The sequence below is a fragment of the Coregonus lavaretus genome (genome assembly GCF_964263955.1).
Source record: "Coregonus lavaretus genome assembly, chromosome: 6".
NCBI lineage: Eukaryota > Metazoa > Chordata > Actinopteri > Salmoniformes > Salmonidae > Coregonus > Coregonus lavaretus.
The window spans coordinates 37,162,739-37,179,314 of NC_139993.1; the positions used below are offsets into that span (position 1 = coordinate 37,162,739).

The window sequence follows — 16,576 nt, forward strand, 5'->3', positions numbered from 1 at the left end:
TCCCTTGCACAAATAGTCTACAGCTGTGTCTGTCCTGAGCTCACTGGCACGGGAAACTGAGGGCCCAGAATATGTGTAGCCAATGTGATTTATAGGATATTTATTTTTAATCAGGATATTTTCTACCTGCAGGCTGCAACGTTTTTATTTGTTGGCTTTATGTAGGCTATTTTTACATTGTTGGCAATGGCAATATAAGTTACTTTTTAGGTTTGTATCATTTTAATTTAGATTTGGATGGAATTTTGATTAACCACATGACAATGATTTTGAGATATGAAGACTTTATTATAAATTAAATGAAACTGTTTCACGAAAATGTGCATATGAAAACCATAACTGGCACGCAGATCGGTAGAAATTGTAAGCTAAATTGGCATTCCACTTTAGAAAGGTTGCCTACTCCTCTTGTAGCCTATTACCGGCAACTTCAGGAGAGTAATGGCAGAATCTGCGAAAGCCAGCAGGAGCGGGAGGAAAATAGTTGAGTCAGGTTACATTTTTTTCTTCTGGTTATCTATATCTCTGACGCCCTCTTAAGGCATCAAACCGTAAGCTTAAAGCATCAGACAAGCTCAATGCACATAGTTGAGTTTATTAAAACACATAGGGTGTGTCTATGTATGGAAAAATACATGTTTACATTTGTCGAGCAATCGATTGGTCGAAAGAATAGATGACTTTCAGTCAACCAAAATGTTTTTTAGTAGGGGACAGCCCTAGGCCGTGGTTGGTGTTGGACGCAATACAAAGGACTCTCCCTTGGTCTGGATTGATTAGGAATGTAGGCTAATGTTGGATGACATGTCCATGAAAAGCCCAACTGTCAGGCTTTATGGGAGCACATGGCAGTCCCCACTGATATCCCTGGCCTAGCCTAAAATAGATAGAGGAAATAGATTCAAAGCATCTGCATGTTAGTCCTATCACCTTTGAGCTTTTCGTTTTTATTGATCCAATAAATAAACAAGGAGGTAGAGGCAGGATTTTGGTTTCTTTCTACGTCTTTATTGTAAGAATATCATACAAAATACATACAATCAGTAGGCTCATCACACAATTGAGACAAGACATACATTCTTGTTATTCAATACAAGTTATTATCTATACAGACATTTATCTTTCTGATACCAGAAAACCATACCTGTCCATGTATATCCAGTTCAATACTAGTCATGAATGGGCTAGCCTTAATGTATTTCCAAGGCTACACGTACTGTACTGTATGCAGAACAGACCAGTTGCTTTCAGTAAGTGTGTACATATACTGTAGTTAGTAGATGGTATAGTACAGTGATGGGTCCCATAGCCCGTTGTGTCTTCCATTGCACAGGGAGTACACTGCCTGGGGGGGTCAGTAACCCTGGTCCTTGTGTGACATCCTCAGGATCTGCAGTAACAGATCTTGTACCTCCTCATCCATCCGGCCCTGAGGAAGATTCAACAAGTCTCATTCACATCCCCTTAGCTACACAACAACACTTCATATTGCACTGACCCGATACTTCTACAAAGGTGCATAGAGTTGGACTTACCTGTACAGCAGCCAGTAGATGGGATCGGTATACAGCTACGACTTGTCTGTGCTTTCGTTCCCAATCCTGTAATAAGATATACAGTACAGACAGTATACTCCAGCATTCTTTTAACCATGAACGTAGGTATTTGGTATTTGTTTTGGCTCAGTGATGCCCTCACCTGGAGCTCCTTGGAGAGTACAGCCACTCTGTTCTGCAGCGCCACCTGCTGGCCAGGGTTCACAGGGGGGACTCTCTCAGAGTGGGAGTGAGAGGAGTAGTGGGAGGAGGAGAGTCCCAGAGGAGGACTCAGAGCACCCAGAGCCTCCTTCAGACGGAACACCTCCTTAGACAGCTCCATTATCTACACACAACAAGAGAGGGAGGGAGATCACAGATCCCTTCATTTCCCATTGTCTTTTTCTCAGTTCCAAATCACACTCATGCCCTCACCCTTCAGCACTATGTGTAGATCTAAATGGAGTGGATAGTAACATGTCACAAATTCCACCCAGCTTGCCAGAGGGCAAGGGGTAGGTTGCCTGATGACTTATACTGAATTTAATTCCACTGCTCTATTTATCTATCGCTACTTACATTCAGTCTGAGACCGCCGTCGTAAAAGTCGTTTCTGCTGATGTTAAAGTGAGGGGCGTTGTACGAAACAAATCGTCTCTAACCAATCAGAGTATCAAAGCCAATGACTATTTCCGAAACGCCGCTTTACCCTCGTGTGTTCAGGCTCTGGCCCAACCCATCGGTTTCTTTGACCAATCAAAACGGTTTGAATGTGTTCGCATTCTAGAAGTTGTCAGGGAGGAGATCAAAGCCAGACTCATCATGGAGAAGAAACATTAGTGGGCGTGGCGCTTGGCCAGAGCGATGTGGATGGGTAGCCAGGTCGATTTCGAAATAAAGTATAGGGTAGCTCAATTTAACTTCTACCATCTGTGTCCCTGTCTCACCTTGCGGTCCTTCTCCTTGACCAGGCCCTGGGAGTCCTGGATGTCTTTGTGGAGCTCCTGGACGTGGCTGGACTGGGCCTGCAGGTCAGCCAGTTGCTGCTGCGCTGTGGCCAGCTGAGCCTCGGCCACCTGACGTTCACTCTTATTAAACAGAGCCTCGCGCTGCACCTGGAACACCTGTTGGGAGGGAGACCGGGAGAAAGAAAGATGTTTTATTGTCACACACCGGATAGATGCAGTGAAATGTGTTGTTTTACAGGGTGAGCCATAGTAGTACGGCGCCCCTTGAAAGGGATGGGGGATAGATAGATGACGTAAGGGAAAAGGGAGAGAGACAGCACGTCCATGGCCATGAAAACAAAGGCTGCAGGGAGATATAGAACACACACATAAATAATGCAAAAGGAGAAAGGAAGCCCTGGTGCACATCAGTTCGTCCGCTATTGTGGCAACAGTCCAACCTGTAGTCTGTAGCATGTGGTTTGTAGTTAACTCTTGAGTTAACGTTTCAGTCTCTAACTTTCTTCAAATTATCACTATTTTGGTAAACAAGAACAAAAACATCACACACACACACCTCGGTGCAGGTCTTCTCGTGTTTGCGTGTGAGGTCGTTGAATCGGGCGGTGAGTGTGTTGATATCGGCCTGCAGTGAGAGGCGCTGGGACTCGTGGTCCTCCTTGGACACCAGGCCCTGTTCCACAGCCTTTTGGGACCTCAGATCTCTCAGCTCTGTCTCCTTCACACTCAGAGCATCCTTGGCCTCCGCCGCACTGCTCTCACTGGCCTGCAGAGCGCGCTGCAGCTCCGTCTGATACAACAGGAACAGTAGACAGCATGAAGTCAGGAAGTACTACTTTCATAGCACTGTCAAAGATTTTTATAACTAACCTAAGATAGAACAGAGCCTATCATTTTCAATGGGAGCAAATTAATCCTAGTGGGCAGAACAAACAAGGAGGTGGGCCGAGCCAAGCACGAGCTAGTGAGATCCTATTGGTGCGTTCTATAATGTTTTTGCATATTTCCATTAGGGAACGCCTACTCTATGAAGTGTGCGTGTGTGCAATAACTCAATTTGCCCTTGCACTCCTAAACAACTCAATTTTTTAAAACTTTGGCAAAGGGTAAAGTCCACACAACGCAGTCCACTCTGTTTTTTTCAGATTCTAGTTTTGGAAACAGAAAACTGTATGGAGATCAAATGTTTCATAGATGAGAAAATTTGCAGAATGTCGGCCAAAATCCATCTTGCTCCATCTTCTACTGTAATGTAGGCTACTCAGTCCCTCCAGGACTTCGGCGGGATTTTTTGTGATATTTGCTGGCAAAAATGCTTGATTTTGCTGGGGTAATTCTGACATTTTGCATGGCAATATGCAATGATTTTGTTCAATTTGTCACGAAAATGCGCTGACGAGGGAAAAAGTTTGTTGACATGTAGCTTGATTGAACCATATTATGCAGTAAATGTGCAGTGATTGGTTGAAATTGCGAGCCCTTTTTTTGTACTACGGTGATGTATCCGTTTTTTTGCGATAAAATTGCAATGATTTACTGTTTTATGCGGATATAGTACGGTGATTGGTCAAATATAATAATATGCAGGGATTGGTGATTTTGCAAAAATAAATTGCGATTTGCAGAATCGCGGAATCCTGGAGGGACTGGCGACTGTATGTGATTGACAGAAGTGGGCCGTACGTTGCCAAATGTGGGTCCTACATGATTCTGGCGGTTAGTTATTTGTGCTAAAACATATGTTGTATTTACGATAGCCTAATATCCATTTACTTAGGACCTCAATATATATGATCCGAGGATAACTCCCTCGTCGTTTGCATGCATCTCTCTTCAAGCTAACCTTAACTTTGTTGTGCTCCTCTCTGGGTATAAGCTCCTGTTGTGTGGCCTGTAGCCGGGCCTCTAGCCTAGCCGTCTCAGTCTGGGCATGGCATCGCAGGGCCCTTTCTGCCTGCAGCTCCTGGGCTGTCTGGGCCAGCTGCTCCGACAGGGCTGATAGCGCCTCTGTGTGTTGGGACAGGGATACTGCGTCTCTCATGTTTAGGGTGTCCTGAGCCCGGCCCTCGCGTTCCGCACACAAACAGTCCAGAGCCTGAGCTGCTTCCTGCCTAGCCACCTCCAGTTCCTCTCTCACCCGTCTCAGGGAGCGCTCTAATTGGAGAGAATAAATATCACAGACTTAGAGAGTGCTCTGATTGGACAGAACTGTCGCCACAAACTCAGAGAGACATGAAAGTCATTACATGACAGCAAATGAATTGTTATAAACATGTTATTTAAAGCTTAGCACTGTGATTGACTACAGTGAAATAAGATGATAGATAAGGTACAGAGAACATTATAACACCGGAGTATAACAGTAACAAGACACCAGGTAGACACCAGGGAAACACCCACCTGATGTGATGGAGGGCTCTGACCCCTCTGACCTCTCTTCCTCCTCCTCTTCCTCCTCCTCGTCTCCCTGGTGGTGTGTGGGGCTGGGGGGCCGTAGTCTCTCCAGCTCCAGTAAGGCCTCGTTCAGTCTCAGGCTGGCCTCAGCTCTCTCCCTGGCCAGCTGCTCACACTGCAGACCCAGGGTCACCTGCACCTCATCCAGCTCCGTACGGGGCACACACTGCCTCAGCTCCCCCTCCAGCTCACCAACACGCCCCTGCAGCCTCCGCACCACCTCCCCTTCTGGCTTTACCACTCCCTCTCTCCTTCCACCTGCTCTCTCTGACTCCTTGCTCTCCGCCAGGGCGGCTTCAAGCTCGCTCACCCTCTCCCTGAGGCTCCTCACTGTCTCACTCTCCCCTCCTCCGTCCTCCTTTATGCCCTCTTTTTCTGTTCCTTTCTCTTCCAGGGCTGCCTGTAGTTCCTTAACTTTCTTTCTCAGCTGTTTGACTGTGTCATTGTCCCCTGCGCTCTCGCCCTCACCCTCACTCTGTCCCTCCCCCTGTCTCTCTCTCTCTCTCAGCTGCTGCGTCTCCTGGCTCGCCCCCTCCGTCTCACCCACCGTGCCCCCGTCGCCCCCCGCCTGTTCCACGGAGTAGACCCCAAGGTGCACCTGTTCTCTCAGCTCCTCCAGTTCAGACTGGGAGTGGGCCAGCTGCTCCTCCAGACCACACAGCCTCTCCCTCAGCTCCTTACTGCTCTCCCCCTCCATCTCCTCTGTCTGCTCCTTCCCCTCTGCTCCTGACTCCCCCTCTCCTCCCCCTTCCACCTCCTCACACCTTCAGAAAAGACAACAAACATCAGAAGTGAAGTGAAGTGAAGTGAGAGGTTTAACTATGGTTGTAGAGGCATATTATGTTAGCTAGAATCTTCTAATTACAATACTGTGGCTGGCAGGGTTCAAATTTCACACCGACTCTTAAATAGTGGGCTTAAAGATGCTAAAAATAGTGGGCTGGACCAGTGTTAATATGTTGAACCCTTATGGGGGTGTCCATGTTGATTTATTACTGTAGTCCTTACCGGGGTGCCCTTATGATAGTGCTCAGCACCCCAGGGCACCTCTACAAATGGAACTTCAACCCTAGTGGGTGGTGTAAATGTGACATTTTAGTCATTTAGTAGATGCTCTTATCCAGAAAGTATAAGGTGGCTGGTGTAAGATGGTGTGGTGTTAATCCTTACCCCTGTTCCCCCATCATGCTGGAGGCCTCAGCTGAAGCCTGGGCCTGGGAGTAGTGCTCCTGCAGAGCTTCAAACTCCCTCCTCAGGGAGTCATACAGAGCCATGGGGACAAAGTCTGGGCCGGATGTCTGCATGTCAGTGTCATCTTTCTCAAACATCTCCAGCATCTGCAAACCACACAAGATCACAGTGACATGTATATCATAGGTTAAGCATCCTATTTTTATGTCAAAACTTTATCAACTCAAGTCGCCAGTCACAGAACTCCTCTACTCCTCCTTGGTGACAGGTTGAGACTTTATACCAGCCTTTGTACTAGCCCTCATGCAGTACACAGCCTCAGACACACCCTCCAATGGTAGCCTGGCTGTAACCCTTTGTCCCAATTCTGTCTATTTGTACAGACCATGACCCAGTTAGTGAAGAATGCCTGCAACCAGTCTCTGTGCCTCTCTGTGGTGCTATTATTCTATTTCTAGCTGGATGCTGCATCATAGACCTATAAAGTGGTTATGACTAATGGTCCAATCTGACGCTGCTCAGCCAGCCTTGAACCAGCAGCATCATCAGTACTGCTCTCGACTCTGAAGGGCCTTTTTATAACTCCCTCTCTATCAATTCATTAGCTTATGGTGTGTGTGTGTTTGTGTTTGGTGTGTGTGTATGTTTGTTACCTGCACTTTGAGGACCAGCTCCTGATTCTGTAAGGCCAGCTCCTCCAGCTGTCTGCGTAGCTCAGCCACAGTGTCTGGGTCTGCAGGACCAGGAGAGGTGGGGTTGAGGGAGTCTGCCTCCCCCTCGTCCAGAGCATAGGGAGACTCTCTGGACCTCCTGGAGAGCAGCTTCTCAGCACCTTCAAGATAGACGGGGGTAAATCAATGTCATATTTTGATTAACAAAACATCAGCCATTGCCATGTCAGTAGCTAGAATTTGAGTGATGATTCATCATCTAGGTATGACTCTCATTAGGCTGCTACAACCTAGTCCATCTATCCAACATTTGGTCAATTTAACAAATATAACAAACTGCTAGCAGTATTCCCTCTCTCCCCACACACACCTGGGAAGTCCAGCATGTCGTCATCTGAGTCACTGGCTCCGATCCCCTGACCTGCCTTCAGCTCCTCCAGCTCAGTCTGCAGCCTGTCCCGCTCTGCCTCTGCCTGCTGCAGACGCTCTCTCAGCTGAGTCAGCTAGCACAGGGAGAGAGTGAGTTCACAGCAGATTTCTTTTCAGATATTTGAGAGGTTTTCTAGGCGTTTGAGCTTGAGCTCAGGCTGGGAAGTTAACGCTACATGTAGTACCTCCTCCAGGGCAGTGTGGGCGCTGTTCTGCTGCTGCTCCAGACCTTTGATCTTCTGGAGCAGACGTCCCCTTTCCAGACGCAGCCTGCGGATCTCCTCAAACACCTCCTCATCCTCCGTCTCACAGACACACACATGGCAATACATATCAGTAATATTACAGTCGCACAGCAGCACCATACTCATTAGCAGTCTCAAATTGAATACAGTAGATAGTCATTCATTATGTATTGTCTGTTACTGTCTGCTACAGTCATAAATATTGATCCTCAAAATTGATATCTAAAGATGAGTACTTTGAATTGAGATGTGTTAAGGTTGTATACCATAAGTATAAGCATATTTTATCTCCTGTATGCGTAGGTGCTATTAGGGTTGCAAAGGGAGGTTATATTACTGGTAACATTTACCAGTAAACTAACTGAATTTTGCTAACTTTCAAGGATTTTATGTAATTTATCACATTACATCTAGTGGCCTTTTTGGTTAATTCAGATTATCACAGGTGTCTGTAATTATCTCTGGCCTTCTATGTGGCCTTATCTCTTGTGAAATATAAAATTGAATTACAAAGCTGTAAAACATTATCCTAAATATAACCCATCAACTTATTGAATAACATTGATGTTTAATATGAGGGTTTCAGCATGCAATATCCTTTGCAGATGCTCTTATCCAGAGCGACTTACAGTTAGTGAGTGGATAGTTGGAAGAGTTGCAGAGTTAATTGAAAATAATGCCATTGTTAATTAGATAATATTTTCATTAATTGGGCTATTTACTCTTGAACCATCTACTAGAAACTTATGGAGAAATGTATAAAAAATGAAAACTTTATATGAAAACATTTAAAAAAAAAGTTATTCATGTATAAATTACCATAGTTAGCATAGATTGCCATAGATTACCTATTAATTACCAAAATTGCCGAACATTTCGGTAACTTTGGTAAATTACCAGTAGTTTTGCAACCCTAGGTGCTATGCATACAGTATGCAGTGGCAGGGGCCGTAACTCACAAGGTTAGCCTGAGCAAGGCGCTGTGTCTCTGGGGACTGAGGAGGTGGAGACGGTCTCTTGGTCTGGGTCTCAGGAGAGGCAGGGGGAGGAGGGCTCTGGGGGGCAGGAGATGGCGGAGAGCCCTGGAACATGGTTATCAAAGTTATTATGAGCATGATTATCACAACTTAGCATTAGTAAGAATCATACAAAAAGCATTTTGATATGTCAAAGTAGCAACTATGTCATCCATCTCTGGAGCTGCAGTCGTACCTGGGGAGGGGAGCGCGGTGGAGGGGGGGCTTTCCTCTTGCGGGGGGTCGTACCCCCTGGTAGGGGAGGGGGAGGAGGGGGCTGTCTCTGGAGGCACAGACAAGCAGAAGGAACAGGGGAACAGGGGAATGGGGGAAAGGGGGAAAGCAGGAGGAGAGGAGCAGCAAGGTCAAAAACAAAGCCAAGCAGTACTGTAGCCTAAAATGTATTGTCATGAGATTTTTGTGTTGTCCTTGTGAGATGTTACTTCAGCTCAAAAGTTGTTGTTGTAGATTGAAAATGTGATAAGAAGTTGGTGTTCGTTCCTATGTCGTAAAGTCTGTTATGTACAATTCAGTAATACTGGCTATGTTTTCACATGAATGTGTAGTCAATGAAAATGAAAACGAAATGATGAGTGGTAAGTTACCTCTTCGCAATTGCCCTCAGTGGCTATGTATGCATGGGGAGAGACAAACAGCAAGGCCTTTTAACCTCTGGTCCATTGAGATTCAACACACACACACACACAAACAAACACACACATAATGATTTACACTGCAGTTAAAGCTAAAAAAGCATACCCACTACCCACAAAAGCATACCCCAAAAAGCATCATAAAAAATCCTCCAATATCCTGTCTCACACAGTATCCCACCACACAACAGCCCTACTGTAAGCTGTAAGCTGTAAGCTACAAGACTCCTCATATATCAGATACACAAGTGACATTTTACGCACTGCTCTTCCTTCATTCACCTCCATTTCAAACGAAGCACACATCTGTTTTTCGTAAATCAGCAAGCCTTTGTTTAAAGATAAAAGTGCAGCAAGCCTTCCCTCTCTGTTTCAGCCTGTAACAATTACCCCCAGATGTCCCCTTCTTCCACTTCCTCACATTACAGCAATTTTCTGGGGGACCAGATTGAGGCCATAAACCAGACCATAGAATTACAACTGATAGAAAGGATAAAGCACCATGGATTTTGGTACAGTACACCCAATAGCAGACATCGTTTTGTGGCAGTTACCATGCCAATTAAATAAACATTTGAAACGGTACACCAAATATGGCCTCCATACACCCAGCAGGGAATGTTGATTTGAATTAGTTTATTCTATCAATTATAATTCTGTGCACCAGACTGCCAGTGCCAGAGCCCAGAGTAGGGCTGCAGAGCATTGTCAGGGTCGATTCCATTTCAATTCACTCAGTTCAGGGGGTGGATGGAAATTCCAATTCAACCATTGTAAAAATCCTATTTGAAATGGAATGAAGCTCAATCCTGCTGCAGTCGGCAGGTGAGACAACCAAAGGTTACCGTTGGTTACCTGGAGCTCCGTTTTGCAGCAGCTGTGCGATGTGCTGGTTGCCGGTGGTTGCGCCGTAGTGGGCTGCGTGGTGTCCGAGGGCGTCGGCCAGATGTGGGTTAGCCCCTCCCCTTAGCAACGCCTCCACAGTCTCTGCACTGTCACTCTCACAGGCCAGCATCAGGGCTGACCTACAACACAAAAACCATAAGATCAAGAACATAAGAGCAGCACACATAACATACACTTAGCCCCTTATGAAACACTGCAGGTCTATGTGACTACATAGCCAGCCATCACCTTTGTCTTATGTTCACAGTTTGTTTTGCATAAGTTTACATTTACATTTGAGTCATTTAGCAGACGCTCTTATCCAGAGCGACTTACAGTTAGTGAGTGCATACATTTTCATACTGGCCCCCCGTGGGAAACGAACCCACAACCCTGGCTTTGCAAGCGCCATGCTCTATAAACTGAGCTACAGTCAATCTAATACAAAGCATTGTTTGTTGTGTCTTGTTGAAGTACCTGCCCTGGCTGTCCTGTATGTTGGGATTGGCTCCTCGGTCCAACAGGAAAGCACACAGCTCCACTCTGCTCATCTGGGCTCCTAGGATCAGCGGGGTCGCCCCATCCTGAGATAGACGAGGCCACAATGACTTAACATGGTTGATTGAATCATGTGTTTTAGTAATTGTCTGTAACAAAACCCTGCACACCCTTTAGCTCTCCAGGACCTGGCTTGGTGACTGCTGCTGTACAGAGGCAGTCTAAGGCCAATGCCACTTACCCCATCCTGGGCATCCAGACTGGCCTTGAAGTCCCACAGAGTCTCAGTGCAGGACAAGCAGCCGCTCACAGCTGCAGGAAGATGGACAGACAAAAATAGTGAGACAAATGGAAGGTATAAAATGGTTGAGTTGTTTACAGTGTTACACATGTAGTGCTGTAATCAATTATATTATACAGTAGCTAGTACATTGCAGACCTGCGTGATGCAAAGCTGTCCGGCCAAAGCTGTCTGTGGAGTCTACAGGCAATCTCTCCTGTGGGAGTATGAGACGTATTCACCAAAAATGCATGATAACTGCATACCTTATTTTCCATGTATCGTAGTAATATTTACTGTGTCTGACTGTCTATTGTACCTGTAATAGTCTCTTCAGGCACTCAGGCTGGCAGTTCTTGGCTGCTAGGTGAAGGGCACTGAAGCCTTGGGGTTGATAAGGCCATTTCAATCACCAAGAGAGAGAAGGAAAGAATGAGGGTAGCAAGAGAGCATGTTGTAATTGTTTTGACCAGTTATAGCCACAAGGCGTTACCTTGGCGGTCCGTGACACTGAACGCGTAAACAACATGTTCAGGTAATGAGACTGTCATCTCACCTGTGCCATCTGTCATGTTAATGTCTGGCCCATGAGCCAGGATGACCTCCAAGCAGTCCAGACGACCCCGAGACGCACAGAGATGGAACCTACCAGGAAGAGATCATGTCCTTATGGTGATGAAGATAATCAACAAGAAGATCATCAACAAGATCATCGACACTAGTAGTAATGCAACAAAGAAAGTAGAGAGGAGAATTTCAACTATTTACCCCCACAGTGACACAGCTTGGACAGTAAGGGACATTTCGTGGCGCATTTAAACCTAGTCCTAGACTAACAAGCAAGTTCAATAACGATTCTCCATTGAAAGTGGTTCTTAGTCTAAGACTAGGCTTAATCTGTTTCCGGGAAACTGGCCCTAAATGCTGGTACTTACGCTGACTTTCCCTCCGCGTCCAGTTTGGTGGGACAAAGTCCCTTCTTCACGATCAGGGCGGCTACCTTGTCTGGCTCATTCTGCTCCACAGCCTGCAGTAGTCTCTCATCGCTCTTACTCCAGTCCTGGCTCTAAGGGGACAGGCACTGACGGGTTACAACTCAGTCGCAACCTGGAACTCATGATCAGAGCTAACCAAATGACAGTACATCCAGTACAGAGTAGACGCGGACTCCTATCTGATTACATACTATACAAAGATCTGAGTGATGACTATACGTCTAGATGAGACTACCAAATCTAATACTGTATGCCTCGTCGAAGTGAAATGACGATGGACATATGGCACAAGCTGATTGATTGCTTCTATGGTACATTACACACAGTACACAACATTTCTTTTTAACTGTTTTTGCCAGAAAAAGTAACCCTTTGAGAGAAAGTACAATGAAAAGACAGCTGAGGTCAAACATATGTAAAAGAGAGGGTACCTACCACCAGTAAGCTGAAACAAGGACAGAAATAACGCTTCATCAGGTTCAGAGCTGACGATCGATAGAGCTAGGAGGGATCCATAGACCCGTAGAACTGTGCACTGCCTGACCAGAATTCTGACACACATAAACATACACACTACTCAACCGCCAATAGGCCTTAAATACAGCATCAGAGTTTAGCACTAACTTAGCACTGACTAAATGACAAAGCATAAATGCATAGCATAAACCTCACTGAAAACAATCGACAACCCCATGCGTGTATCAAAACAGAACCATGATGATGCACCTACTAAAGATAAACATTAGGCTATACATCCTTGCACAAACACACACACACACTGCTCTAGCCCTCTGAGTCTCACGATAACATCGCTCTCCATACGCAGTGCTCTGCTCTCTCAGCCAAAACCCCTTCCCCTCTTCCTGTGCTGCTGCTCTCAGGGACCTACGTACTCAGTCTGCAGTCTCAACCTGGCACACAAACTCTCTCTCTCTGTCTCTCTCTCTCTCACACACACACACACACACACACACACACATACACAAACACACACACACACACACACACACACACCACCTCCCTCTTTTGGGGCCTTTCTTATTTAGCACACCAGCCTAGTCTAGTACTGTCTTCTCTACCTCCTCTCGCTCCTCTCACAGTCTGTCCATTTGTTTCAGTCAGCTCTCTCCCTCCCTGTGCTGTCCTACTTGGGCTTGGCAGCCCAGCCACACTCTTTCTCTGGGCCTCTGTGCTTCAGGAGAAGATGAAGGCTCAGCAGAAACAGGAGAAAAGAGCTGGCTGGTACAGGGCTGGTTGTGCCTGGGTAGGGCAGAGGGGACATGCTGAATTTTTTTTTTTTATAAAATGTTTTATTGTCACACACACCGGATAGATGCAGTGAAATGTGTTAAAGTACGTCATCCCTGTAGCAAATAAAGGTTAAGTGCCTTGCTCAAGGGCACATTGACAGATTTTTCACCTTGTCGGCTCAGGTATTCAATCCAGCAACCTTTCGGTTACTGGCCCAATGCTCTAATCGCTAGGGTACCTTCCGCCCTGTATATACTATAGAATAATAACATCTTGAATTAACTCTCATCTGACCTGGACACAGCCACTTACAGCATTAGAAGTAACTGTCACAATAAGTGAAATAATATAATCTATTATTTTATTAAACTGAGATGAGGTCATAAAGTAACTATATCCTTTTTTGTTTGCATTATGCATTGTTCTATCAAATGATTAACTCTATAGAAAAGAGGGCAGGGTATACCAACAGTAATAACCAGTTAAGTAGGCTGGATCTATTCCCTATAGTGTGCTTATGTGTGGTCTGTGTGTGACCAACGTCGTGAGACAAATTAAGATGGATGATAAGCTACCTGACTGGTGCTCAATCTAGTTAATAAAGTGTGATTCCCCCTCTCTCTCCCTCCGTATCTCGCTCTCGCTCTCTGAATGAAAATCTGAGCATCCCTCCCAGTGAGAGGGTTAGTCATCGACTGATTAATAACTTACTCTGTTCTCTCTCAGCTTCACCCCAGCAGAGCAACCATATCACTCAGGCTCGGGGGATCTCGCACTAAAACAGGCCAAGGCACACAGGAGTTGAATTTCTACTCAGAGCTTAGAGCTAACTGCAGTACTGTATAGCATAGCCACACACCGCTATAGCTACCAGCTACTAGCTACCAAACACAAGGCTCCAGTTGCTTAGACATTTAAGACATTAGGCAATACAAAATTAGTACAGACTGGTTCTTGTCTTGGGATTGATTACTTTATTTTCACCCTGACATTACAACCACCTGCATAATGGGATGGGGACGATAGCAGGAAATGAAGGATTATTTGAATGTGTGTGTGTGTGTGTGTGTGTGTGTGTGTGTGTGTGTGTGTGTGTGTGTGTGTGTGTGTGTGTGTGTGTGTGTGTGTGTGTGTGTGTGTGTGTGTGTGTGTGTGTGTGTGTGTGTGTGTGTGTGTGGGCTGAATAATTGAAGGCTACCTGAGAGCTCTGGTTCCAGCATCATTCTGCAGACTGGCCTGCTCCCCTGCTGCTCAGTGATACTGACACCCAGCACAGTGCCCCCCACACACATACTGCCTGTCAGCCCTGGGACCCACACACAGATAGCCAGCAGACAAAGAACAGCCTAGCACCACCGATAGCAGTCAATATCAGGTCAAAAAAAAGTTTGAATAATACGTTTTACTGCACCTAAATATACCTCCGAAGTCTAAATGTAACCTGACTCAGTGTATGTAGATATCAGTGCATTATGTGGATGATTTTGTAAGAGAGTCTCCAACTCTTGCCTCTTACCTCATTCTTCTTAAACTTTGCCTTGAGGCTCTTCATTTTGCCTTACTTCACTTTGCATCCAGAAAAGGGAAACTGAAAAGAAATACCCCAATTCACTCACCATAGCATTTCAATCTACCAAACACATGTGGGTTGCTAGCTTTTAACGTGCATTCACACAGGTGTCCCTTTGCATAGCATACAATACAACAATAACCAGGTTTGATGGAGTCTTGTGTGATAAACCTCCATATATTTTTTAGAATGGCATCATCGAGACATAGGGCTATTCTCAGTTTCATTTAAGAAACATTTTGCATTTTGGTAAACATAACTAATACATTTACAGTTAATATTACAGTCGTAATAAATAGTTAATATGCATGTAGTTGGCCTACACACATTAGTCAAAATCCCTCAAAATTATATTGGTATAGAAAGAAATACCTGAGGTAGAGTGGTGTTGGAGGGGGTTGCTTCTGTCCCATGAGTCGCCTGCTGCCGCAACGTACACAACTGATCCATCCCTTTTGGACTTTCAAATGCACCTGCCCTTTTTCCAGACCCTCCAATCACCTATGCGACAGAAGCCGGATCGGATTTTGATTGGCGGGTGTATATGACAGATTTGGTATGGTATGCATTTTTTGATGTAGATATTGGAATAACTCATATTTATCACTTGAGGATAAAGATTCAAATTTCATATAAAATAAACATAATTTATCATTAGAAATAATCTGGTTTATTGCGATAAACCATGTTTCACTGCATTGCAGTTTGTCGTCACAGAGAGTCTTGCCGCATATCCCAAATTGTAACAGTGTAACGTATTACGTAAAATGTTGCAGTTTTGGATGACTTCGGAACTTGGATACACTCTTTAATACAGTATAGCCAATCACTAAGACAAAAACAAGAAGACGTAGCCAATCATGATAATTAGGGGGTGGGATTTAAGATCAGGCCGGAAGGACAGTAGTGCACCAGGACAAGAGAAGGAGAAGAAAGTAAACAGTGTTGCCTAATAAAGTCGGAAAAGTACAAAGCACTTTAAACGAAATTTGGCTTGTACAGAGAGTTGAGTAGGTTAGCTTACATTAAAGTAAATATTCATGTTTTCTTGTAAAACATCACATTTAACTGAACATGGCTCAGACAATTATAACACTATAAATAGACCTACACTAATTTGCATTGAACTAAAATATCTATATCTAATTGAAACTACTGGACATTCTGTGTATAACCCTCCAAAGCAAATCGAATTATCCCTGAAATCTGTTCTTTACAGCAGGATGCATGTGGCTATGACTGCGTTTACATAGGCAGCCCAAATCTGATATTTTTTTCACAAATTGGTATTTTGTCCAATCACATCGGAAACACCGTAGCAACGCGTTATATTTTGCAGCGAAGGCTGCAGCAGAAGCGAACTCCAGCAAATAAACACAACATTGTTTCACATTCTTTAATAAAATACTCATAAACAGAAACAGGCAATAGGCTACAGATGGCTTCACTGTTTCTCCACCAACGATGTACTGTATCTCGACAACGTTGAGTGCGCGGGGGTCTGAACGCAGCGTATATAGTACCTTGCACAAAAAGTTTGGGTTGACAAGACCAATTAGTGAAAAAAAGATCAGAATTGTGCTGCCGGTGTAAACACAGCCTATGTGGATTGCCCCAGATCAGAGACCTGAATGGTGGACAGCAGAGCACTTTAGCCTGTCTCTGGGACCTCTGGTGTCGCTGGTGCGGGAGAGACACATACAAAAGGATCAGTACAGACAAAACCATACCAGCCAAACAGTCAGGTCAGCCCCCTGCTACATGTATCACATCGTATTTAATCAGATAAATGATTGAATCGGTGTCTGTCATTATGAAAATGATGGAAACAGACTGTACTTTATGCAGTTCTTTCAAATCACCAAGAGATGGCGATACATGCCAATCATTACATTTACTATGTTGTTACTGGCCTTCATTGATGATTGTGCTATA

At 44.9% G+C, this 16,576-nt stretch overlaps 1 protein-coding gene across 1 annotated transcript; it reads right to left on the reverse strand.

The window, feature by feature from the left end:
- Nucleotides 1–1,354: 1,354 nt before the first annotated feature.
- ankrd24 (ankyrin repeat domain 24) lies at nucleotides 1,355–14,623 on the reverse strand (the record flags this gene model as incomplete). Its single annotated transcript, XM_084163860.1, has 20 exons — nucleotides 1,355–1,429; nucleotides 1,536–1,601; nucleotides 1,699–1,881; nucleotides 2,483–2,659; nucleotides 3,060–3,281; nucleotides 4,347–4,657; nucleotides 4,904–5,721; nucleotides 6,128–6,294; nucleotides 6,802–6,980; nucleotides 7,190–7,322; nucleotides 7,434–7,547; nucleotides 8,456–8,585; nucleotides 10,008–10,187; nucleotides 10,525–10,631; nucleotides 10,787–10,857; nucleotides 10,985–11,042; nucleotides 11,145–11,209; nucleotides 11,382–11,470; nucleotides 11,761–11,891; nucleotides 14,588–14,623. The coding sequence occupies 20 exons, from the start codon at nucleotides 14,621–14,623 to the stop codon at nucleotides 1,355–1,357; spliced, it is 3,312 nt and encodes a 1,103-aa protein (XP_084019986.1).
- Nucleotides 14,624–16,576: the final 1,953 nt, after the last annotated feature.